The sequence below is a fragment of the Tetrao urogallus genome (genome assembly GCF_951394365.1).
Source record: "Tetrao urogallus genome assembly, chromosome: 16".
NCBI lineage: Eukaryota > Metazoa > Chordata > Aves > Galliformes > Phasianidae > Tetrao > Tetrao urogallus.
This window is the reverse complement of record NC_136829.1, coordinates 11,010,252-11,026,528: the sequence shown is the minus strand read 5'-3', so window position 1 is coordinate 11,026,528 and position 16,277 is coordinate 11,010,252. Positions and strand designations below refer to the sequence as shown.

The window sequence follows — 16,277 nt, the reverse complement described above, 5'->3', positions numbered from 1 at the left end:
GCTGGGGGTGCTTTGAAATCTTCATCTGTTGTATGAAAATGCAATTATTTGGTTCTTCTTACCCACAGAAGGCTCGAGCTAGAATATGGGCTGCTGAGTAGTGAGATCTGGGTCTGCAGCCTGCATCACTGACTTAACTTTTCATTCTGCTTCATCTGCAGCTGACATCCATGTGCAGCATTGGCTGCTGCGAGCATCAGGTAGCAGCTTGGGGAGCCATAAAGAGATCGGAATAGTTCCCTGAAGGGACCTTTTTCTGTAATAGAAAAAAGCAAATCTGCCTTTGGGAAAATGGGGTTATCTGTGCAAATGGCCTTCACTAATATTCAGAAGAATGTTTGTTCACTAATATTCAGAAGAAATGCTGGGCGTTAATATATTGAATTTCAGAATGAGTTTTATTAAAATAAACTCAAACGCTGCGGTGCCAAATCTGGTCTTTTTTATAAGAATAAGACTGTTCTTCTGCTGGGATAGCATTCCTGTATGTGTCAGTGTGCCTGATGAAGAAGCATCCCCTTAGAGGATTAACTGGGGTCGCTTTGTAGTGGAGGCATTGGTGGTTGCTGTGAAGCAGCTCTGAGGGATCAGCACTGTGTGCAGCACTGTAGGGCTCTGCTGGGATGTGGGCACCCCGGGGGCAGGGACTCCCCTGGTGCCTGGATGCATTCCCCAGCAGTGCTGTGTGCGTAGGCTCTGGGTAATTCTTCAGGTGCGTTTGGGGGTGAGATTGGAAGTAATGCTTCTGTATTGCAGATTTTTGGAATGCAGGTGATGTGGTATTGAATGCTGTGTTTCGAAACCGCTCACAGAGCTGGTCAGCATATCTCGGCTGTCCATAAAGGCAGAAGGATTTGGGGCTCTGGACTTCCCAAGCCAACTGTCAGATCCAAGTGCTGGATTCCAACTTGAAATTCTTGAGCAGACTCAGTGAGCTAAAAATAGAGAGCAGCAATTCCTTCTGAATTAGAGAGGCTGTGGCGAAGCAATCAGAGCTTGTTTGATGGGCTGCATGTTCTGCTCTTTCTCTATACGGTTATTGCAGTCTAGTTTTGCTCACTTGGAGAGTCTAATGAACTATAAAAGGATGTTTGTTCAATTCATCTTAATTTAAATGCCTTCTCTTGACTTAGATGTCAGTTTTACTTAGGAATACTTAATTTGATAACCTGAGAAATTAGTTCAGCCAATTTCCAAATGAGAATTCCTATCGCTGTGGGTTTTTTGCCTATTCACCCTCCAGCAGGAAGGAAGCCTCCCTTGGAGCCTGTCAGCTGCACACAACCTTTAAAACCAACGGCAGCAGAACCTGTTCCTTAGTCAGTGTGCTCTTACTCTTCTGCGACGCACGTTGAAAGTTGGCAAAGCCCTTGGGAATGAATACCTGCACAGATAAGTTCCCTGAGCATGGAGAACTGAAAGGGCAGCAACAGAACAGCAACCTGATAGCAAATGTCTTTGGTGAAAGAAAGACCTTCAGTCAGAAGGCAGGAGGCATCTTTGTTTGGTGGCCTACTGAAACGAACACCCGGGGTGTGCATCAGTCTGCTTAACCAGGCCTTTATTGTGCCAATTTGTTACTTTTGCCATCAGCTTTTCCAAACAGGACAGGAATTTGGTATTTGAATGAGCCGTGATGCAGAGTGCAGTGTTGTATGTGCATCAGTTAAAGTTAGCATTCTTTGTTGCAAGAAATCACAAAAATGAGCTTTTCTCAGTCATTGGAATTTTGTCCTATGCAAAGCGTTGTGTTCTGATTGCTGCTTGCTGGGCTCTGCGTTTGGGGTTGGACCTTTCCAGGCCCCATTTGCAGATTGGTAACATTGTTATTTCATGCCACTGTCAGTATTTCCAAATAAGATTTTTCTTTGCAAAATGTTTTGAGATACCTAGAGGGCTTCTCCTTACAAATGTGAGTTATTATGGTGTGTGAAAGCAGGTAAGCCTGCAGGATGCTCCAGCACTTGAGCAGCATGTCCTGGTTCTGCAGTAATGCTGTAAAGGGACTGGAGCACCAGCAGAGCATGGGAATGGAATCTCCTGTGGTTCCATGGCAGTGCTGTGCAGCCTCTATCTGTATGGTGTGTGCATCTGGCACCTGTGCAGGAGCTCAGGGTCACCCCCATGGCCCCATACTGGGTGCACTAAGCCACCTGTGCCAGAGGTGCCAGAGCTCTGGAACTGTCAGTAGCAAATATCCCTGAGGTCTTGCTTAGGTTATATGTAGGTGGTACTTTCTGTGTCATGCTCTTGGGCTGCACGCCAGCCTGGGTGCTTGCAATGATACAGAATCTGTGCTCCTTTTAAGTCACTTTTTCCAGGGTGGCTGAGGAAAAGCAGAGTCAGTGCAGCAGGGCTGGGGAAGCCTTCTCGGCTTGCTTGTGGATGGGAGCTGCCCACACACCCCACAAACACAGTTTGCTGCTTGCACTGCTGTGCTGCTCCCGCTCACTGTGCTGGAAAGGAAACCCAGCTCATCGAGGCTATGTGTGGGAGTGGTAATAGTAAATTTGATGGCATGTTACAGAGAAAATAAGTCCTTACTTCTGATCTCAGCATGCAGTTTTCATTTTGTTTCTCCAGAACATGTCTGCTCCATCCTGGCCTCCCTCCTGCGAAACCTGAGAGGGCAGCAGAGGACGCGGCTGCTGAATAAGTTTACAGAGAATGACAGTGAGAAGGTGAGCGAGCGAGTGTGCTGCTGTGTGCCTGCTGCCCTGCCTGCAGCCAACGGGCAGCAGTGCTGGGAGGGTGCCTGCTAAGGCCGGGTGCCTGCAGGCACGTGCTGAGTTACTAAAAAGCAGCCCCTGCTCCTGCACGTGGAGACCTGTACGCTCATATGGCGTTGTTCTCTTGTTCGTGTTGCTGCCTGCAAACTGGAGAACAGGCAGTGCCTCTAGTGCTTGGCCTCCTGCATCATAAGCACTCTTGTTTCCTGATGTGTGTGGAAGCAGGGGCTCCTGGTGCTGCGCTGTCTCTCTGCTGAGGGCTGACCCTGTAACATGTTGTGCTGCCTCTGACAGGACCAGGCAGGGAAAGGGGCCTGTTTTATCTAGTGAAGCTCTTTTGTAGCAGTTCCAACAGTACACACTTAACATTCTCCATTCGTCTTCTAAAATGCCTTGCTTTGGTGGTGTTTAGTCTGGGAAATTCTATCCAAAGTATTTACGTGATAGTGGATGGATCAAATAGCTGTGAAACAGTAACAGCAGCTTTTGCAAACCAGTAGTTCTCAGGGGATTTGTAAATTCCGCCGCTGGGGAAAAGCTGGTTCTTCTGTATTTCTCATCAGTGTGTTTTAAAGGTGTTTTTTCATAACTCATTCTGCCAATTGCAGAACGTTCCCTGTCACTAGGAAGGGTTTCAGTTGCCTGATACAGGGAGCAGGAAAGCCAGAGTATCTCATGCGTTTAACAGAAGTTTGACAATTGCATTCATTTTAGACAGAAGAGTTCATTTAAGAAAGCAGGAGAGCTGGAAAACCAGAACACAGAGAAAGAGGGAGAGTCAGGAACACATCTGTTTGCTTCCTTTTAGCTGGAGCTGATGAGGCTGTATTGTGATATGGGATTACATTCAGATGCTCACAGACTCAGCATGCTCATCTGTCCAGCTCTTGCAGCAGCCTTCCAGTGCATTCCTTCCTGTGATTGACAGAATTACCTGTTATTTTGCAAAGATTGCAGCTGGGAGGAAAACAGCATAGCATTAAGGATAAGATGATTGCATTGTTCTTTTTCTCTTGCTTAGGTCTATCTCTTCTGCCCTTGCAGGTTGATAGGCTGATGGAACTGTATTTTAAGTACCTGGATGCAATGCAGGCAGCTGATAAGAAGATTGATGGAGAGAAACATGTATGTATTGCATAAGTTGTACTACCACATCTTTGCTGCTTCTGCATGGGCACTGCACTGCACAGAGCTGCTGATCTGCCAGCTGCCCTCCCTGATTCATCCCCATGCTGTTACCCCTCAGCTTTTATTGCCTCCAGCTTCTGGTTCCCTCAGATGAGATGGGCTGGGAATTCACTCTCAGCAGTGTTTCTGCCATTTCTTAGGGTGAATTTTACTAGGAGGGCTTAAGTCTGTGCTTTGCTGTGCCTTCGCTTTTACTTGGCTGAGATGTTGCTTGTTTTGGCAGATGGAGAGTAAGTGAAATGCAGAGAGACAATTACATGGTAATGTGCGAGGATTCCTACCCTGGTCTGCAGAGTTCTGATCGCCTGCAAGGAAACCTCTATTTTGATTAGCTAGATGAGGCCAGAGCCAAAGCCTGGTGCTCTCTGAGCACACCGGCAGCAAATCGTTTTGAATGACACGAGCTTGGGTATCGCACAGTACTTTCTTGGAACTGAGTCTGGAGCAGACTTGGTGGAAGAGAACGAGCTGTTGGAGTCAGGAAGCAGCTTGCAGAGCTGTTAGCGAGCTTGGCATGCTTCCCACAAGATTATCTGTATCAGCACAGAGGAGGGCATGAGATTGATTAGTGCTGACGGAGATAATCACCGCAGCGCCGTCCCCCTGTGGGCACTCGGCGTGCCCCGGCTGCAGCCCCCAGCAGCCTCACAGACAGCCGTCCCCACGCTGCCAAGGCTGCTGCTCTGAGCACCAGCAGACATGCAGGGGGGCACCGGAGCTCAGCAGCAAAAGGCACGGGGCTGAGAGATGAATGGAGCTGCTGCTGCCAGCGCCTGGGCTCCATATGGACAGCTGCAGCCTCGCAAACAGACGGTGGCCTGGAGACAAACGGCCTTTACCCTCTTCTGCTATCCCTCTGCTCTCCATTCATCCACCTCAAAACAGAAGAAATTATTTATTCTCTGTGTTTCGATGTTGCTGTGTGGGTTTTAGAACTCAAGAAGCAGAGCTATTTTTTTTTTTCTTCTGGCTGAAATCTCACAGTGTTTGGGCAGCTGCTGTACAGAGCTCTTAAAGGCAGCACGCAGAGCGAGTGTGTGTGTACTCTGTATCCAAGGAAGTCCTGAAGTAGCTACAGATGTTAACACCTGTAGCAAACAGCCAGCACAGAGCAGGGGGTTTGGGTTGAAGGGAGTCATTTGGGTGTGAAGCAGCTTGTATAGAAACTATTTGATTAATAATAATGTTCCATTCATGTTTAGTGGGACACAGGAGAAGGGAAAACATAAGCGTTCAGGTTTTCCTCTCGTATCCAGAAGCCAGTGTGCTTTTGCCCTGCTGCAGGGCTCTGCGGGCTGGCCTGGCTGCCATAAATGGATCTCAGTTCTTTGCTCCTATTAGTGCTAGTAATGGGATTTGGCAGAAACATCCCACATGTGCTTTGACCTTCTGCAATATATTTCAACAGAAAATATCAAAGTGTTGTGCTGAGATTTGCTCATGCTGCATGTCACCCCTGAGAAGCAGATTTGTACTCAGCATGTGAAGGACGCTGGTTTTCAAAGCACTGTTCAGAGCCTGGTGGTAAAGATTAGAAGGCATGGAGGCTGGGCTGGACTAGACTGGAAGTTTGTCCAGTTCCAATCCCGATCACCTCTAAGCACCACAGGTGATAGCGTGTCACCAAGCTACTATTTTCACTTGTGTCCCCACTCCACAGCTGGGAGATAAAATGTTTTCCTATTTCTCAGAGTAGTTGTGAGATTAAATGCCCTAAAATATGTGCACCGTGTTGTTTGTGTTCTGGTGACAGGTCCATAAACTTGAATTACATCCAGTACTATCATCACATGTCCCACTGCTCCACTTTTCCCCAAACTAAGTAATTCCCAGCAGAACTAACATCTTCGTCTGTTCCAGCACGGAACAGAGTCTTTCAAAGTTTGTTATTATTGTTAGAGCTGCTTTGTGAGGTCTTTTAAGCAGGGAGTGCATCAGCACAAATGTTCTCTGGGCTCTCCGACGCACAGGTCCCCAGTGACAGAGAAGTGCCAAAGCAGCATTAGATTTTTATTATTATTATTATTCTGTTTTGTGTGCGCTGGCAGGGCAGTAAACAGCAGGTGAATAAGCTGCTCTCTGAATAGTACAGAATAAGGTCTGTCTAAATATTACCTGATAACTCTTATCCTTTGTAAGACAATAACATAAAGCACCAGGAACTTAGAATCGCCCTGTTCTGGTAGCTGCTGGTGAACTCCTCCATCAGAAGGGGTCAGAAATGTATCTGCTCTGCTTTGTGTGCCTTCCAGTTCTGATTGGGGCCCAGGGTTTCAGAGTGCATTAGTGGTTATTTGCAGTCATTATGAAGTATGTTTCTGCTTTCCAGAAATAAATTGCCTTTTTTTTTTTCTTCCCAACATCCTGAGTGGGGTTAGAATATTGGGCACGGTGTTCATGAAATATGATGTTGAGCTTCACTTCTCACTTGGAACACTCCTGGGGTTATGGATTTCTTTGGTACTCAGCATTCTAAAATGGTCAGTGGGAAATGGTCTGCTGAGATTTGAAGAGGCTCTGGTGGATTCCTCAGGCAGAGGCGGGCAGAAGCTGTCATTCTGCCCATCAGCCCAGGGAGCTGCCTGCCTCTGATAGGATTTATGGGCTGCTTTAGTGTTTGTAGTTGTTGCTCATGAATCATTGAAGTGGATGTGTGAACACAGTCCTGCAGAAGCTAGGCTTTGTCACTTGGGGGGCTTTTGACATTCCTCTGGTGGTGGAGGACATTGTTAGTACTCCAGAAGCCAGGAATACGGATCCTATGCTGCCCCAAAGGAGAGAAGAAAAAAAAGAGAGACAATGAGATTTTACAGGTTCAGCCTATCCTGAGGAGAGAGAGAAAGAGAGATTTGAGTCTGATGGACAGAGTATCCTGGTGTAAGTCTTGCATTACAAGAAGTGGAAACCTGATTATACAAAGAATGATTGAAGGTATCATACCTGGAGTTTTATCTTCAGTAGTGCAGCCGGCATAAGAAGCTCCTGCCCTTGCAGTTCTCTTCCCTTTCCTTTCTTTTAGTGATCTGGTTTATGGCTCAGCCCTTCAGACTGGCAGTGAAGGCGTGGGAATTGCTGAGAGTAGGAGGGAGGGGAGGAATTTTTTAAGCTAGCTTTTTGCAAAGAGCAGTTGTTGTAAAACGGCATCATGAATCTGGACGACGAGACAGAACGTGGTCCAGCAGGGGAGCATCCCTTCGTCTCCTGTTACCCGGCTGTTTGCTTCCGTGGGACCTGTTCAGAAGCGATCAGAGAAGATAAGGCCACGATTAGCCTAATTGCTATGAGAAGGATTGCTTTGCTGCGAGCAAAGTCTGCTCTCAGCCTTGCTGAGGAATGGTGGCTGATGCCTGAGGAAGGAGGAGGATGCAGAGAATGCTTTGGGCCCTGATGCGTTGGCTGCGTGGAGCAGATGTGATCCCTGGTGCAGCAGCAGCTGATCCATTGTATCTTCAGTTTTTGAGTCTTTACCTGACACCCTGAGGCCTGTCAGTCCTGCCTCATTAGTGCGAGAGAAGCTCATTTTAGCTTCACAGAAGCCCATCTCATTGCTGTCTTCTCCCATCAGCAAGGGGCATCTCAGCACATATTGCTGGCAGATTAGAAATGGCATCTGAGTGCTCATTTGGAGGTTAGCGACTTGACAGCTTTGAAAGAGAGACAAAGTGGAAAGGTGGCTATTTGGTACTGTACGGAGGCAGATTAGCATTTAGAGGCTGCTGGTGGTTTTTTATTGTTTTTAATAATAAAAAGGATGTGGAAAAAAGCACCTAAAACTCTACCTGTGTTCTAATTCGTATCTGCTTAATTCACTGGCACAAAATTATTTTGCTTCTCTGTTGAGAGGGGCTCTTAAGGCTGCTGCCTTCCCTGCGTAATCAAATCGGCGCTTGTCTGGATTCTGCTCCTGTGATCACAGTGTTGGGATCAGAATGCAGAGCAGAAATGGCCTTTGTTTCCTGCTCTGGCGATTCAGAATCCTCGTTGCCTCTCGATGTTTTTCTGTTCAGGAGTTTAGTGCTGTTGAGAAGAACAGCCATTGAGCCTGTGTGCACTGAGAGCATAAGCAGTGGTTTGGGGAGTGAGTGCCTTGTCTTTTTCCTCGAACAAGGTTTTTGGATGTTTCATTGAATAGCTGCCTACCTCTGGTTGCCAAACTCAACATTCTTCAGCTTTAGAGCCTAGATTTGGCCAGGTTCGTTCAGTTTGGCATCCTAGGGTGAGGAAAGTTGCTGCTTGCACAAAATTGGATTTATTCTTTTCTGGCAGGAGCTTGCCTGCAGGTTTTGCCCAGTCACGCCTGTGCCTGTGATTTTGAGAGTCTGGAGTGAATGGCAGTCGTGCAGATACCAGTGTTGAGGCATCCTGAGGTGCAGCCTGTGCAGTTGGCTTTACAGCATTGGTATCTAGGCATTGTTCCTTAAACTTGCCTCATCCTCTCATTGGCAAACTGGGTTCTTAGGAGGAATGGGAAAGCGTTTCATCACCTGTGCTTTCTATGTTCAATTTTGGGAGGCAGCAATAAAAATGGCAGCTCAAAGTCACTTAATCAGATGTGTGTATGGTGAAGCCCAGTGTGCAGGGCTGATGTTCCTTCCCGTGCCTGGAAGACTCTCCCTGTGATCGGACAGAAGGGTTTGGTTTGACGAAACGAGAAGATCTGGTGGCTGAAATCAGCTTTGGTGCTGGTGACCTTGTGTGTGTTTGCCTGGAGCGTGTGTGCGTGAAGGAAGCTCTGTGAGCATTACAGGTACAGTGCTCTCACTGGTGATGGCTCTAATGAGGAAATATTGCTCTGCTGGTGCGTGCCCACCTGCCAGCCTGCTGCATAATAAATCACACGGGCTGCAGCGAGCTCGCAGGGTGTGACAAGCTGCTTCCTTTATCCAAAGACAAAAACAAAAACCAAACCCCCGAAATGCAAAAGGTCGTATGTGACATCAGTGATTGCACTCTGTTGGTCGCTGAGAAAAGTCAGGGTGGGCTCACCCTGTGACGTGGAAGGCCTCTCTCTGCAGGGAGCTGCTCAGGGCTCATTGCTGGGCTGCTTTGCTGCTGTTGTGAACCAGCAAGTGCTCTGTCTGAGGATGGAGCAGCCTCCTGCATTCTGCCTTCGGGCTCTTTGTGGCCTCTAGCAAAGCACCCTCTGTGCAGGCAAAGGAAGAACCATCCAGTGGAAGCAGAGCTCTTGTGCTGGCTGCAGCTGGAGGCTCAGCCCCATCGCTGTGCCCAGCCAACGGCTCTGGAGGAGAATGGCTGTGAGTAGTGAAACTGTACCGTGCAGAAGTTGAGACCTGATTTCTTATCCGGCAGTCAGTGATGAAGTTAGGAGGTCTGTAGGGCTTTGAGCTGCTGGAGTCGCGTTCTGCACTGCTGAACAGCACCCTCAGATGGCCAGTAAAGGAGCATGGGCTTTGTTCCACCTTGACAAAGGACTGGTCTGTTTCCTATTCACAGTCTCCGATCACTGGGTTTAGAAGTGTAATTTCTGTGTTGAAATTAAAACGTTAGCTTGTGGATGGACACACTTCACACCAGCAGAGACAAGAGCGTGTTCAGAATTGAGTGAAATGTTTTGTGGATTTAAATACGTGATCAAAAGGAGTACTTCTGTGGCAAGAAGTGTATGGATGTTTTGGGAGAACAAAGCATTTCTTAAGGAACTGCAAATATCACCAGCATCACTCATCACTGTGAGTAATGGGAAGTTCTCTGAGAGGCAGCCTTGACCCCTTTTCTGTGCGTTGCTTTCCAGGACATGGTGCGCCGAGGAGAGATAATAGATGATGACATGGAAGACGAATTCTATCTCCGCCGCCTGGATGCTGGTCTCTTTGTTCTGCAGCTCATTTCCTACATCATGGCAGAAATCTGTAATGCCAATGTTCCCCAGGTAAAGCTGTGTACAGAGCTGATGGATCGCCGTGTTTCCATCTGTGATACAAATGAGACTAATCCTTGCAAATATTGGTCGCATGATATAATAATGAAAAATATTGCATGATACAAGCAAGGCTATCTTTGCAAATATTGCCTCTTAATTCCTTTTTTTGGGAGGAATCTTGCTTGTTGCCCTGTGTCCGTGCAGCTTTGTGAAGTTACAGCAGTGAGGAGGGCAGTAGTAGGTACAGGAGCTGATGGTTACCACTGAGTTCATGCAGACTGCCATGAACAAGGTCACAGTTAGAAACTGGAAGGCCCTGTTTATACCACTGCTTGAGTGCTGAAAGGGAATATCTCTTGGAAGGCCTCTCAGAGACACAGACTGCAGATGGGGACTTTTCCTGACCTCTGTGAAATACTGCATTTTTTTTCAGCATGGCTGTGTTGGGGTTTGTGGCTGTATCTTGTGGTTACTTACAAGTATGCCATTGTACCTTCCTGAATGTTTTAAGTGCTCTGGGACTGCAGACCAGCAAGGCTGAACTGGGTTTTGTGGTTCTTGTGGTTTCCATTCAAAAAGAGTGGAAAAAGTGGGGTTGTGCATGGCTTTGTGTTCTGATGAAGATTCCTTCCTTCTCTTTCCTGATCAGATCCGTCAGAGAGTCCATCAGATTCTGAACATGAGGGGCAGCTCCATTAAAATCGTTCGACACATACTGAAGGGTGAGTTGAGATATTCCTGTGCGTGTTTCATTCTGTACCAGGGACAGTTTGGTCAGGGCTCTGTAGGATGAGCCTTCACACACCATTCTCCCACATTTCAGGAGCATCTCTGAGCAGCAGTTATGATGTGAGATCTGACCAGGGCTGAAATCCTTGATAAGAGCCTTGCCTTGGAGTTAAGATGCTTGCTGTTGTCTGCTGTCACGTAATGCTACAGCACTTCATGCTGCTGTCAGCTGCAGACTGACTGGCCCATGCTAGAATGCTAGAGTAAATATTTAAGAGAAGTGCATACACATGCTAGAGGAAAGAATAGTGGAGTCTCATCTTTCATTAACATGGCCCTGCTCTTTACCATCTGCACCACATTGGTATCCACGGTGTATTTGTCTTGTTCTTAGTGTCAGATTAATATGGATTATAGCATTAAAGTATCCTCTGTAGCTTTAAAATGTAGCTGTTGTGATTTGCAGTCCTGATTCTAAAGTACTGCTTGTTATTTTGAATGCTTATGTTGAATTAGAGCAGTGCTTATTTGAGCTGTGTCTCTCATCTGTCGCCTGCTGTCCTTCAGCAGAAGCAGACAGTGAGACTGAGGGGGAGGGGACAGGGATCAGGGCTCTCTCTGCAGCCCAACCTGAGCTGCCAGCACTGATCCATCGCCCCTGGGGGTGCCTCTCCCCATGTAGCAGAGGTCTGTGCTCCTGAGGGGCTGTGCAGGTCTTGGAGAGGAGGATTTCTCTCATGAAGAGAAAGAAAAGTTGTCAGCATGCTTGGGATTCTGGGCTTGGGGCCGTGTTGTTTCAGTCTCTCTGCTTTCTTTGGGAATAGCAATGATAGCAGGTATAAAAAAAAATTAAAAAAAAAAAAAAAAGTGATTTTCTGACAGCATGAGATTACCTGGAGCTACAGGCAGCTCTTTGGCCTCATTCTTCCCCAGAAAGTTCCCCAGAAGCAACGTTTGATGCTTCCTGCCTCCAAATGCCCATTTGCACCTTGGAACATGGCACATTTCTCCTTTCATGTGTGACCAAGGCCACAGGTGCTTGAGAGCCTTCCCTGCACTGCACCTCGTGTGCCAGCACACCCCGTGTTCCCCTGTGTGCCTGTTGGCTCACATGCTGACTGGGGGCAGCTGCATGAACACTTCATCCCATTCCTTCTTTCACAGACAGTGACTTGCATTGTGAAACTGTTGTAATGGTGTTATCGTGTCTGGTGAGCTGCTTAGAGAAATACAGATCGTACAGCAGTGTCAGCAGGGATGTGTTTGCTTTCTATAGAGACCTCAAATGGCACGTTAATAATAGGAATGATGGGTGCATTATTTGGGGCTTTCTCTTCAGCTCTTCCCCAGCTGTCACACTTGGCAGAGCTTTGAGATTCGTGCCGTCACAGTTGTCAGTAACTTTAGGAAGGAACTTCTTGGTGGGTCCTTGGGAAGCGCAGGGCTGGGGTGCCCCGAGGTTCCTGCCAGGCAGGGGTTGCACAGAGCTCATCTGCCATCTTTGCTGGTCACGTTTAGCTTTTGTTAGTAGTTACGGCCCTGTTATGGAGTACCTTGTCAGCAAAGACTGGGCCAGCTGTAGTTGGGGTTACACCACAGTCAAAGCCCTGCCTCTCCAGAAGAGCTGATCCGTTGGGCACAGCTTGGCTGGGGGCTGCGAGCACGTCCTGCTGGGGGCACTGAGCAGCTTCTGGAAGTGAAACAGAGGAGGCTGTGCTCTAAATGAGGGAGCCTTGCTCTTGGCTGAAGCGTTTCTGAGCTGGTTTGCAGCTTGCTCTCAGGACAGGTGAGGGCCAGTTTATTTTTACTTTTCGTTCGGTGTTTCGCTTCCGTTCAGGTTTTATTTTCTATTTTTTGCATACTAATTAGGTGCTTGGTTTTTAGTTTGATTTTATGGCCTACATATTCTCCATGTTTCTCTGGCAACCTGACAGCTGATGGATCCCCTGGGGTTGCTCAGAATTACTTATGATGCAGGCGAGGAAGCAGGACTGTTTCTGTATGGTAGGACTTCCAGGGGGAGGAGCAGGCAGGGAGTGCTGGAGGCTCATCAGCTGCACTCCTGCAGGCTGACCACTTGCCCTGCAGTTTCTTTCCCTTGAAGATCAGCATCCCTGCAGCAGGACAGTCAGCTCATCCTCTGGAGATGTGGCTGAGCAGTGCATGCCGTGGCTGGAAGGGCTGCTTGGGGCAGGGAGCAGTCCCTGCAAACCCCAGGGCACCTCTGGGGCCTATGGAGAGCTGAGCCAACCTGTTAGCGTGTGTAACCAGCAAGGGGTGGCAGGGATGCTGTAAGGACAATGCTAAATTTGGCCTGTGGTCCCTCTGTATGTGCAGGCTTTATGGCTTCCAATATCCATTACAAGCTTCAATATTTCCTTATTGATTTTTACTGTTCTGTAACCATTGTATTTTGTCTAATGAAGCAGAAACCGATCTCAGGTCCTTTCCCTTTGTGTAGCTACAGCAATGTGTAAGCTCTGTTTAACTGTAGGCAAAGGGAGCTGATGTCTGATTTTTGCTGTCTCACTGAAGTGATGGAATTTTAAATAAGCAAGTAAATACAGAAAATCTCAATGGTGATTTTATTTTCTTTTTTAAGCCCAGTTCTGAGGGTTTTATCTGCTCTTGTCAAATCAATATCAACCACTGTTGGTACCCCAATAACAGCCTGCCCTGGGAGTCGCTGGGCTCGTGGGCCCATGAAACCAAAATGCTCAGGAAGAAAAATGTGGAGCTACTGGAGAAGGCGAAGGGAATCCATGTCCTGCTTGTGCCTGCCGGGCCAGCAGCACAGCACTGATGCTGGGGGCACACAGCAGCCCCATTGCCAGTGTGCCGTGCCCCCACAGCTGGTGGCTGTCACTGCAGGCAGCCTCCCTGCCACCGGGAGCAGCCAGGCACCAGGCAGCCACGCTGTCCTCCCTCCAAGCGCTCAGCAGCAGCAGCAGCAGCCAGGAGCAGCGTCGCCCTTGGGCTGCAATAAACAAAGGCAGTTGCATCTGTTTCAGAGGCACTTACAGTGACAAAGCACAGAAGTGTTTGTGGACAGTGCCTGTTCCCCCTGGGGATCTGTGTGACACAGAGCGCTCTGATAACCGCCCCAAGGGGACAGGGGAGCCTGAGCCCAGCGCTCACCTCATCTCCTAGGCTCCTAATCCTGTGCTGTGCTGGGGCTCGGCTCCCACCTGCGCTGTGCAGCCAAACTTTTGCCCCTGGGCTGCCCTGCAGGCAGCTCAGCAGGTGGCTATAGGGAGCACAGCCAGGAGCTTGCTGCTGCTTCGTTAGCGAGCCGGCGAGCTGCTCCATCACCTGGAGGGAGACTTCCCTGCCTTCATCCCCTTCTCCAGGACTGAGAAGAAGCAGGATTCACCCGCAGCAAGCTGTAGTGTAGAGGAACTGCCTGCTCTTGTTACAGGTACTGTAGCAGCTGATAAATATTAAAAGGACTTCTTCCTGAGGCGTTGGCAAAGAATTCTGCTTTTTGTATGTGGAGAGAGAGAGAGAGAGAGAGAGAGAGAGAGAGAGTGCACACATGAGGGAAGTCTCCCACATCAGCTAACTTCTCCCTGTCCTCACTCCTTTCAGTGCTCCTATAATAAAGGCTTTGATAGAGCTCAGAGGCATGTAGCAGTGCTGAACGTATAAATATTAAAGCAAACTTTCTCCAGCAACTTACCATTCAGATGCTGAATACAAGCTGTTCAGTTTGTTTAGGAAGAAGGGAAAGAAAAAGAGAGGGCGGAGGCTGGAAAACACCATCTAACCAGGCAGGCTGCACCTGATTCACTGAGATTTGTGCAGATCCCTGCTTTTTTTACAGCTCCAAACCTGCTTTTCGTTTTTCCTTTTTAAGCCATCTTTGAATGTGTAGGTTCTGGTGACAGAAAGGAGCAAGCTGGGGAGGGAATGAGAGCGAGGAGCTTTAGGTGGATGTCAGGAGAGAGCTGCAGGGGAATTCTTGTCGTGCTGTTTTTGGCCATGTGGGCTGGCAAAGCCTTGATCAGGATCTAGCTGAAGGCAAGGCGTTTGCTTTATAGTTGAATCTTAATTGGTTTGTTTCCTTCCATAGGGTTAAAAACACTCGTAGGCTGGGGAATTGATCTCCTTTGGACCAGTTCTACAGAACTCCTCCTTCAGGTTGCTTGGAAAATGGACACATCAAACCTGAAGTTAGGGGAGTTTAACAAATGTGTAACAGCCTGACCTCCCCGGGGACTGCTGGTGGCAGAGGAGACCGGCTCTGTGCTGGGCTTCTCGGGCTGAAAGCAGCCAGCCCCACAGCTCTGCACTTCACAGGCGCTGCTGACTGCTCCTCCCCGGAGGTGGGGCGGCCTCACAGTCTGCCCTTGGGGCGCTGCACGTCCCAGTGCCTCTGTCTGCTCGTGCTGCTGAATGACGAGAGCATTGTGTTCCTCTTAAAGTCTCTCTTTGCTACAAAAGCTTTAGTGAGGGTCGGCGGATGTTTGTTAGGCAAAGCTTTAACTCTTGGAGACGGGGAAAGAAAATCATCTCACATAAATTCCCATCGGGTCTTTTGCGGTGCACACGGATTTGGCAGGAGAGGTCGGCCGTCGCTGCCTGTGTCGCTCACAGCCTGTTTGTGCTGCTTTCTGTCCTGCAGAGTATGCAGAGAACATCGGGGATGGGAAGAACCAGGAGTTCCGTGAGAGCGAGCAGAAGCGGATCGTGGACCTGCTGGAGAACTTCTGAGGCTCAGGGCTGAGCTCTGCGCTTCCCACGGCCTCTGTTTCCCCTCCTGCTGCTGCTCTCTTCCAGCCTCGATTGCACGATGAAAGCCATGTTTCTATGAAACTATTCTACGTGAGATGTTGGAGATATTAAAGATCAGTTTGCTTTTTTCTTTTTATTCCCTTGTCCGTTCTGTAAGGCGTCTGCTGCGAGTTGGGTTACAGCTGCTTACCTTGCTGTAGGGCAGCTTAGGACTTTTTTCCTTCAAATCAGACTGCTGTGACCAGAGCGTGGAGGAACACAACCATCTGCTTGCAAGGAGTGTGATACCAGGCAGGGAGCTGCGCCGGTGTGAGATGGGGAGGAACAGGGCTTGGGTCTGTGTGCAGTTTGGCCGCTCCTCGGTGCACTGCCAGAGCAGCAGCCACTGGGTCTCGTCTGTGTGCGCTCTACAAAAGTCAGCCTTCTGAATCTGGGAGTGGCAGTCTGACTTCCTGCAGCAGCAGAGCCTGAAAAGCCCCACCAGCACCGGGGGGCAACGGGGGGAGGACGGAATGATCTGAGTGATGGCAGCCTGCAGCTTGTTTCTGTGCTGCCCTGCTGCCCTTGCAGTGTAATCCCAGACGTTGGCCTGCCAGGTCCCACCGCTCCCCGAGCAGCAGCTCCCAGCTGGGATGAGAAGTGCCTGACACTATTTTCCTGCATCTTTTTTTTTTTCCTTCTGCTAAAGTTAATGACTGTCATCACAAAACATCGCTGCTCCAGCAAGCTGGGCCCTGCCTAATTTAGGGAGATTTGCATGCTGGCAGCATTCATTTTTTATCTCCAAGAAAAATGCATTGTCAGGGAAGCTTAAAGGCTGCCTTCAATCATGACTGTAGCAGGCACTGCTGGCCCGGGTGGCATCAAATGCTGTTATTCAGGGGATCAGTATGGAAATAGTGGCTCCAGCAGCCACGGGGAGCTGCAGAACACATTTTTGGTGCCGAAATCATTTGAATTCTTCATTTCTTTTTCATCCCTTGTTTTTTAATATCATTTTCACCCCTCACCTCTTC

The 16,277-nt window shown here is 48.6% G+C and overlaps 1 protein-coding gene across 1 annotated transcript in view; it reads left to right on the top strand.

Moving 5' to 3' along the window:
* Positions 1–15,240, top strand: part of CTNNBL1 (catenin beta like 1) — a gene marked incomplete at its 3' end in the record, with an annotated part of 39,169 nt that extends 23,929 nt beyond the window's left edge. The window contains 5 exon segments of the mRNA XM_079543611.1: positions 2,584–2,681; positions 3,774–3,854; positions 9,670–9,807; positions 10,448–10,520; positions 15,152–15,240. Coding sequence (XP_079399737.1) covers positions 2,584–2,681; positions 3,774–3,854; positions 9,670–9,807; positions 10,448–10,520; positions 15,152–15,240 — 479 coding nt within the window.
* Positions 15,241–16,277: the final 1,037 nt, after the last annotated feature.